The sequence below is a fragment of the Cetorhinus maximus genome, chromosome 17, assembly GCF_964194155.1.
Source record: "Cetorhinus maximus chromosome 17, sCetMax3.hap1.1, whole genome shotgun sequence".
NCBI classification, from domain to species: Eukaryota; Metazoa; Chordata; class Chondrichthyes; order Lamniformes; family Cetorhinidae; genus Cetorhinus; species Cetorhinus maximus.
The window spans coordinates 83,587,419-83,597,138 of NC_135895.1; the positions used below are offsets into that span (position 1 = coordinate 83,587,419).

At 40.5% G+C, this 9,720-nt stretch overlaps 1 protein-coding gene and 1 long non-coding RNA gene across 2 annotated transcripts in view; one reads left to right on the forward strand and one right to left on the reverse strand.

Annotated features, from left to right (window-relative positions):
- Positions 1-4,307, forward strand: part of LOC144692552 (uncharacterized) — a 59,538-nt gene extending 55,231 nt beyond the window's left edge. The window contains exon 29 of the mRNA XM_078561549.1: positions 1,113-4,307. Within this exon, the coding sequence (XP_078417675.1) occupies positions 1,113-1,882 (770 nt within the window). The 3' untranslated portion in view covers positions 1,883-4,307. The remainder of the gene's footprint in view (positions 1-1,112) is intronic.
- LOC144692555 (uncharacterized) lies at positions 1,152-9,203 on the reverse strand. The gene is made up of 3 exons (XR_013579344.1): positions 9,116-9,203; positions 4,303-4,517; positions 1,152-1,841 (listed from the first exon to the last, which is right to left on the reverse strand). It is a non-coding gene; the product is annotated as an uncharacterized LOC144692555 (long non-coding RNA).
- Positions 9,204-9,720: the final 517 nt, after the last annotated feature.

The window sequence follows — 9,720 nt, forward strand, 5'->3', positions numbered from 1 at the left end:
AATACAAGCTTTTGCGAGCAATCACTGATACCTGGGTTTCCATTTTCCCTGTCATGTGCCTTTTGCTGATGGTGCCGGCAACGTTGAGCTTTCGGGCAATGATGGTGTGCCCAAACTCATACGATGGAGTTGGACTGTTGACTTAGATCTGCATGTGCTATATAATTAGACAAATAGAAAATTAAAATATAAACAATAGTAACAGAAATCAGTAATAGTTTATTATTATAGTTTATTTTTTGCACAGTATTGACCATATTTGGAGCACTGTGTACATTTCTGGTCACCATATTATAAATAGATATTGAGGCACTTGAGAGGGTGCAAGAAAGATTTACAAGGATGATACCAGAACTGTGAGGTATGCCTATTAAGAAAGGATGAACAGACTGTGTCTCTGTTCTCTTGAAAAGAATAGGCTAGAGGTCTTTAAGATTGGGAAAGGTTTTGATATAGTGGACACAGAAACAGTGTTTCCACTTGTGGAGAAGAACAAAACTAGAATCATCAATCAATAGAAGATAGTCACCAAGAAAACAAATGGGGAATTCGGAAGAAACTCCTTTACCCAGAAAGTGGTGAGAATGTAGAACCTAGTACTACAGGCAGTCATTAAGGTGAATAGTTTGGATGCATTTAAGCAGAAGCTAGATTAACTTATGAAAAAGAAGGGAAGAGAGGGTTATGTTGATAGAGTTAGATGAGGACATGTGAGAGGAGGCTTGGAGCATAAGTGCCAATATAGACTGGTTGAGCCAAATGGCCTGTTTTTGTGCTGTATATTTTATGTAAAATTAATCTTTATTGTACTCCCTCGGTATAAGCCTCTCTCTATCAATGTGCAATGTTTTGTCAACCCCATACTTAAAAACTACAGTCTGGAATCAATGCTTTGTATCAGTATAGACTTTCTGAGCCTCTTGATTTGATAACACTGTTGATATTGCTTTTCTGCCTGGACTATCTTTGTATATTTCTTACTATTAATTTGTTATGTAGCCAGCTACCATATAATGATTTGTTATTGTCCAGTGGATTTTGATTTGACATTACTATATGAACATTAACCTTGATCCCTGTATAGTTAATGAACCTTCTTTTTCTTTCCAAAGGGCAAAGGTCCATTACTTACCTTTTGTGGGTCGGAGTGCTGTTGGTTCCAATCGCCTGTATCATATATTTTCAGAACCACCAAGAGTCTGATGTTGTGGAAAAAGTGCTCAACATATTCTTACAGAATTTTGGCAAGGTGCAGAAGAGTTTTCCAAATCAGGAAGGACAGTTGTGGAAAAGAAGCAGGATAATGTTGCAGAAACATATTAATGTGACTGTGCATTCTGAGCCATCCATCTTAATGTTTGCAGCTGCTTGGGATGCAGAGAAGACCATGCGCTGCCTCACAGGCAGGATTGCTGAAGCTTACGCCTCAGCTTACAATTCCAGGATTATGGAAGTTGATGGATCTAGTAAAATGTTTTTAAATAGCGATAAAGTGAAGCTGGAGCTAGATAATCAGCTGAGTGCTGGGTTTGGTGAAGGTAGAAAGTCAGCTGTTATTCATCACTTCCAGGATCTCCCACCTCCATCCACCCTTCTGTTCTACAAGTACTGTGATCATGAAAATGCAGCCTTTAAGGATGTTTCTCTATTGATCACAGTTTTAATCGATGAGGAAAAATTGGACCCAGATTTAAATTTTAGTTTTCTGGAGGAGACAGTCTATGATTTCCTTGTGATGAAATTTTCCATCTCCGGTAAGACAGGGCAGTATAATATCCTGGACACCGACAAATTTAGTGGATTATGGAGTCGTATCGCACATGTCATATTGCCAGTCCGACCTGAAAAAGAAATTGAAGAGAATGGCTGTAAACATGAGTGAAAAGTCTGAGAAACATTAAAAGGTTTGCACTGAATTTTAGCAATGAGAGAAATTATGAGCACAGGGAATTCATGAATTCTCGAACAAGAAATAAATTTTGTAAATTTAATACCTAGTTTCCAATCTTGTAAATTTTGATCAAGGATCTCACCTAAAACTTTAACCTTGTTTGATTCATATGCTGACTGACTGTTTATGTTCGGCATCTTCAGTTTTAATTTCAGGCTTTCAACATTCAGAGTTATAGTTCTCTTTAGTTACCATAAACAAATTAAACTACTGACAGCTAAAGAATGTTATTGCAGCTGATGAACGTTGATGGGATGGAGTTTTCTATGTATATTTAACTATATTTTTAAACATTGATTTGTAATTGTATGAGTTGAATCTGTACTGAAATAAATAAGCTGACTTACCAAAGCTATGTTTGCCAAACATTGGTGATCACAGAGATAAAAACAACAAACTACTGCTGATACTGGAAATCCAAAACAAAAACAGAATTACCTGGAAAAACTCAGCAGGTCTGGCAGCATCGGCGGAGAAAAAAAGAGTTGATGTTTCGAGTCCTCATGACCCTTCAACAGAACTGAGTAAAATTAGGAGAGGGGTCAAATATAAACTGGTTTAAGGTGGGGGGGGGGATGTGGTTGTGGGGAGAGAAGTTGGGGGGTGGTTGTAATATTTCACCCCTCCTAGACCGAGAGAGCATATTTGGGAATTTGGTTCAAGTGGGAATTTGGTGCATAGAGGGAAAGAGGTGCTGTAGGTAAGGTTTACTGCAAGAAGTGCGACTTAGAGTAGAGTGCTGGGAGTTGGGTAATTAAGGGAGTTAGGGAAGGAAGGGAAAGAGGTGCTCTTTTGCTTTCCACTTTTTAACTTTCTCAGCCTTCAGGAAGTGGTCGGATTCTGTTACAGGCGAGGAAGCTCTAGTTATTTGGTATCTAATAAATGACTCGGGTATTCTATTCCTAAAGTTCAAAATAGTCTATCAACTAGTGGTAAGATTAATAAAATATAAAAAAAATATAAAAACAGAAGTAAAATATATAATTGAATAAAATAATTAAATAGTTAATTAGAACACATTAAGGATGTCAGGACAGGTGATGTGTCACAGCTGCAGCTATTGGGAGCTCTTGGATGTCAGTTTGATCCAGGGCAAACATGTCTGCAGTAAGTGTTTGAAGTTCGAACAGCTTCAGCTCAGAGTTTGTGAGTTGGAGGCTGAACTACAGACATTGTGACGCATCAGGGAGGGGGAGAAAGTTACCTGGATTCTTTGTACCAGTAGGCAGTCATACCTCTTAGGACAGGATCTTGTGATTTGGTCAGTGGTCAGGGACAGGAGAGTGTGATTGAGTGAGGAAGGGGACTCAGAGGGCCGGAGCACAGGAGTGTGAGCCTCTGAAATTGTCCAACAGGTTTGAGGTTTTTTCAGTTTGGATGAGAGTGGAGGCTGCAGGGTGGATGAGCTAACTGGCCATGGCACCGTGGTACAGGAAGCCATTCAAATGGGGGCAGCAGAAAGGAATGTAGTGGTAGTAGGGGATAGTATAGTCAGAGGGATTGACACCATTCTCTGCAGCAAAGAGCATCTAGTTAGTGTGGGTGTCGGGCTTGGGTGGAAAAGGTAGTATAAATAATAATTCAAAAACGAGGAAAGTGAATAGAATAATAGACTGTGTACAAACAGAGTCCCTTTAAAATGTGCATATACACGGGCATCTTAAAGGTACCGTGCAGTGCACAAAATGGGTGCAGGTAGCAAAGGGAAATTAGAGAACATTGGTTGGGAAAAACTGTTACTGCTAGTTGGGGAGTCCAGAACCAGGATGCATGTCTAAAATTTACAACCAGATTTTTCAGAAGTGAAATTAGGTAACATTTTTTCATGGTAGATGTTTGGAACTATTTTCCATAAACGGCAATTGATGGTAGATGAATTATTAATTTTAAATCTGAGATTGATAGATTTTTGTTAACCCAAGTTATCAAGGGATATGGGGCAAAGGCAGGTATATGGAGTTAGTTTGCAGATGTCATTGAATGGTGGAACAGGCTCGAGGAGCTAAATGGCATGCTCCTGTTCCTATGTTCGTGAAGAAATTGCTGTTTAATGCCTGTTTCGGCTTGGTTTGGTTCACAATGATTGGTATTTAGGTGTGATTGTGCCTTAGAGTGTATGACCGTAACCTCAGATATGGGCGCTAACTCATCATATATAATAGGGAATTTTCCAGCTCATTAATTAGATTTTGTGATGTAAGTGTTAAAATATTGAAAGCTGTACCAAGCTGTGTAGTGAAATGAGATATCTAGCTATAAATTAGATACACAGACTTTGTCTAGGAGAGACCCTGGAGACCAGCCAGGATTCTTCTCTCCCAGCATATGCTTGAATTAAAATCTTTACTTACTTGAAGCTCACAGACTCAGAGTGTTGGTTTATTGTTTTTACCACAACAATTGGCATAGTCAGCAGGATCCTTGCAATACTAGTAGCTGGCACCAGATTGAACGTTGACATCAGAGGGCAGGTGAGTGCATTCATTTTACCACCCATTAGATAGGGAGGTCAGGGGTGAAACGGGCAGTGGTGGGCCGATTTGAGGATCTGAACCAGAGAATAGATCTGTGAGCAGAGTAACGAAAGATAGTGTGGTGCCATAATCGCAGTTGGGTTCCATGGGTAAACATGAAGGTACGATTATAATTGTTCTCAGGGTAAACTAAGGCAAATTGACGAATGCCGTAGGGTAAAACAGAAGAGACCCTTTCCTAGAGAGAACCAGTAGGGTAAAATGGGAGAGACCATTTCCTAGGCCAGAATCTTCGGCTCGGCGAGCGGAGGCAGGGCCCATTCGCCGACGCGTAAAATGACACGCGGTGATGTAGGGTGTGCATCCCGACAGCACCATGCTTCATTCCAATTTTCAGTTTGGTGGGTGCACACTGAAGTCGGCTGTGTGCCGGCTGAACTGTCAAGGGCTTATTAAGGCCAGTTAAAAACTAATTAAACCACTTAACATAGCTGCCCATCCAACCTTAAGGTTGGCAGGCAGGCGAAGAGCCCAGGTGGCCTTTGCATTTTTCATGAAACCTCATCTACGGGAGGGATGAGGTTTCATGAATGATTCATAAGTGAAATAAGGATTTTCATTAAAATTCATAGACGTCCCAGCTCATGTGACACTTTCACATGAGGGGACATGTCCTAAATTTCTTTTTCCTTATTGAAATTTTTGAAACTGATATCCCTGAAGCAGCTCTGTGCCTCATGGAGATTTCTGCACTCTTGCGTGTGCATGCGCGAAAGAACGCAGGCCCCGACTTGGCCTACTCCCCCCACCTGCACAGGGAGCGCTCAGCGCTTCTGGGTGCACATCATGCTGGGCGGGCCTTAATTGGCCCGCCCACATAAAATGGTGACGTGCAGCCGATCACGGATGGCGATCGGCTGTGCGCCCGCTCCCACCCAACCTCCTGACAGGGAGAAAATTCTCCCCCTAGAGATAATAGTTGGATTATAAATGTAAATCAGCCATGGCAGACAAAAATTTAGATTGGGGACTCAAAGAGTCACTCACTGAAAAAAAATATTTTAAATTGATGTAAGTCACTAAAGCTTTTTGTTCTGGGAAAAGAAAGAGGAAGAGAGAGGGTACCCCGAGGGGTGTTTAGCAAGCAGTGACACTCAGGGGCAAAGGAAATATGAGCTTCGGTCATTTTGATTGTCCCTGTAAGTGGAAACCTCGAAGATCCATTTATTCTCCCCATTGCTGCTTGAGAATTTACCTCTTTCTTTGTTTTAAATTACAGTTTGTTTGAAGAAAGAAGAATCAAGACCACCTTTCTAAGTTTTAAGTTGTTAAGATAAATGTTATAAGAATGGAAATATGTATCTTTATATATATGTGTGTGTTTGTGTGCAATGAAGAATTTGTGTGTGGAGTCTCAGTACTTTGAGTTAAAAAAACCTCACAGTGAAGACTGAGGGTTGGATTAAAGGAAAGTATAATTAAACAAACCAATCTTTTAAATTATAATGTTCGAGTTGAGATTTCTGGCTAAAATTCACAATTTGAATATATTCTAAAGAAGATACAGCAGGCTTTTCCTTTGCTTGAAGCAAATCAGTCTTTGTACCACCCTCTTGCAGACTAACAGTTAGGGAGTTCACTTTTTCTGACAGAAGCTTGAGCTTTTAGGCTGCGAGGTTAAAGGGAAAACCTATTGCAATAGTTGGAATGCAGAAATGTTCTGCAAATAAGAGTACTGTGGGTTCTGAGATCTAGGGGCTAGGAAAACCAATGGTTTGTGTACAAGTGAAGCAAGAAGAATCAGTGGTAGGTAAAGAAGTGGGAATGCATTCACAGTTTACCTAAGGGAGTTTAGAAGGGCAGGTTACAGAAATGTTTAAAGATTTTGTGTGTGAAGGGAAAGTCTTTCCATGCATATTCCATGTGGAACAGGCAAAAATGTTAAAATTTTAAGGGATACAGGGGCTAGTCAGTCCTTAATGTTATGGGATAGTGCTATTTGTTGTCCAGGGGGAGTATTGCAGGAATAAGTGGAATTCATAGAGATGCTAAACCTATTCCATTGTGGAAGGTAAATTTAAACAGTAAGTTTAAGGTGATTGTTGGAGTAGTGGAAAAATTGCCCATTGCAGGGGTTCAATTTATCTTAGGTAATGGTATAGTTGGGTCACAGATGTTGGTGGTGCCTACTGTAGTCAAGCAGCCTGTGAAGATGCATTCAACAGAGATGTTGCAAAAAGAGCATCCTGGATTGTTTCCAGATTGTGTAGTAACAAGATCACAAATTCATAGGTTGAAACAGAAAGAGGAGAAATCTAAAAGGCAGGGGAAGGATGCTGACATCTAATTAGCTGGATTTGTCTTTGAAAAGATTGTGCGGGAAGAGAACGTTAAAGAGAATGAGGTGGAAGTGTTTAGTTCAGTGAAATTTGTAGAGTTACAGCAGAAGAATGCACAAATAAAGAAGTTACATCAGACAGCTTATTCGGAAGCAGAGGCAAAATGTATTCCCAGAATGTTATTACCTTAAAGGTGATATGTTTGTGAGGAAATGGAGGCCGTCCCATATTTCAGCAGCTGAGAAGTGGGTGGTAGTACATAAAATATTTATACCATCCGAAGACAGAAATGAAATATTGAGAATAGCTCATCAAATTACAATAGCTGGAAATTTAGGAATTAGGAAAACTCGGGTGAAATTACAAAAACATTTTTATTGGCTTGGACTGCATAAAGATGTAGTCAAATTCTGTGGATCATGTCACACATGTCAGCTGACAGGAAAACCTCAAGCAATGATTAAATCTGCACCTTTAATTCCGATTCAAGCATTTGAGGAACCATTTACGAGGGTCCTGATTGATTGTGTAGGGCCCCTCCCTAAGACCAAAAGTGGAAATCAGTACTTACTGACAGTCATGGATGTGTCTACAAGTTTTCCGGAAGTGATACTTTTACAAAATATTACAGCAAGGAGAATTGTAGAGGATTGACCAAACATTTTACAAGTCATGGGTTACCAAAAGATATGACAGTTGGATCAGGGTTTGAATTTCATGTCACAGCTGTTTAAGGAGGTAATGAACAGCCTGGGGATAAAACAGTTTAAGTAATCAGCTTATCACCCTGAATCACAAGGTGCTTTAGAGAGATGGCATCAAACTTTAAAACCTATGATGAGGGCTTATGGTCAGGACTACCCACAAGACTGGGATTGGGGGATTCCATTCTTCTTATTTGCTATTGAATGCTATTCATGACCCTCATGAATCGACAGGATTTAGTCCTTTTGAATTAGTCTGTGGTCATGATGTAAGGGGACCACTTAAGTTGATTCAGGAGAACTAGTGGGTCAGAGTTCAGAAACGACTCTCCTGGATTGTGTGACAAAATTCAGAGAAAGATTGAACAGAGCATGTGAGTTAGGAGCATATGAGTTAGCTAAGGAATATTTGAAAAATATCACATCAGATGATGAAGACAAATGTAGATAAGAGGGCAAAAGCTTGTAGTGTTGTTGCTGGGGAGCGGAGAAGGTGTTAGTTTTGTTACCAGTGTCAGGTGAACCATTAAAGGCAAGGTTTAGTGGGCCTTACAGGATTGAAAAGAGACTGAGTGAAGTAAATTATTTAATAAATACTCCAGGGGCAAAATTTTCCCCTCTTTGCGGGGGGAAGTATGGGGGTGGGTGGCCCTCCAATCGGCGCCCCCAATTGGGTTGGCCCGCCCAGCCTGACGTCTGCAGGGAAGCCCTATGCGCTTCCTGTGCGGGTGGAGGGGGGGGGATTCCTAAAATCGGAAGTGCGCTCCTATCTCCCTGAGACTAAGTGCTGCCTCAGGGAGATTGGTTCCCAAAGTAAAAAAGTTACTGCAGTGAAAATTTCATTCACCATTCATGTCCTCTCATGTGACAATGTCACATGCGTTGGGACATGGACATAACGTTAATTAAAAGTGTCTCTTAATTTTTTGATTCAGCAATGAAACCTCATCCTACCCATGCATGAGGTTTCATGCTTTTTCAGGTGGCCGCTAGCACTCCCGCCCTGCCCACCAACCTTAAGGTTGGATGGGCAGGTCCACTAATTAGCTTAATTGCTTTTTGAATGGCCTAAATAGGCTGTTGACGGGTCAGTGGGCATGCATCCGACTTGGATGCGCGCTCGCCGAACAAACAATCTAAATGACATGAGGTGACGGGACACACGACTGATGTCACCCCGCGTCATTTTACGTGTCGCCGAGCAGGCCCCACCCCCCGCTTACCGACCAGAAGGTGCTGGCCTAGATAAAAGAAAGAGGCAGAGAGTGTGTCATGTAAATATACTTAAAAAGTACTTTGACAGGGAGGATAGTGAAAAGAAGGTATTAGTAGTGGTAGATAAAGAGAAAGAGGTAGAAATGAAGGATTCTGAAATTGATTTTCCTCTAATCAAATTGAACAATGAGGGGGTACTTAAAAATTTAAATGTAATATTGAGTTATCTTCCAGACAAGTGTCATGGTGAGTTGGAAAAGCTATTGCAGTCAACACAAAACTATTTGTGGGAATAAGCTGGGGAAAACAAATTTAGCTACACATGACGTAGATGTGGGAGATTCAGTTTCAATAAGGCAACATCCTTATAAATTAAATCCAGTAAAATCAGCTCAAGTACAAAAAGAAATCAAATTCATGCTTCAGAATTACATCATCAAGTCTGGTTGCAGCAACTGGAGTTCACCTTTTGTGATGGTGCCGAAACCGGATGGAACACAAAGACTGTGTGTGGATTATTGAAAAGTAAATGCAATGACAAAAGCGGATTCATATCATATTCCATGTTTGGAAGATTGTCCCACTTTCTCAATACAATCAGAGTTTATCACAAAGATTGACTTGCTGTGGGGATATTAGCAAGTACTGTTATCGGAAAGAGCAAAAGAGATATCTTTGTAACACCAGATGGACTATATCAGTTTAAAGTTATGCCATTTGGTATGAAGAATGCACCAGCAACAATTCAAAGTCTGACAAACAAAGTAATTGCGGGACTGTGCAGCTGTGCTGTTTATATTGACAACTTGGTAGTTTTCAGTCAAATGTGGGGGGAGCATTTACAACATCTGAAAGAACTGATTGACTGCAAAAAGCTAATTTGGTGGTGAACTTGGCTAAGAGTGAATTTGCAAAAGCACAAGTTACATATCTAGGCCATACTATTTGACATGGGTCAGGTGGCTCCAAGAGATGTGAAAGTAAAAGCCATCATGAATTTCCTAGTGCCTATAACAAAACGGGAAGTTTTGAGATTT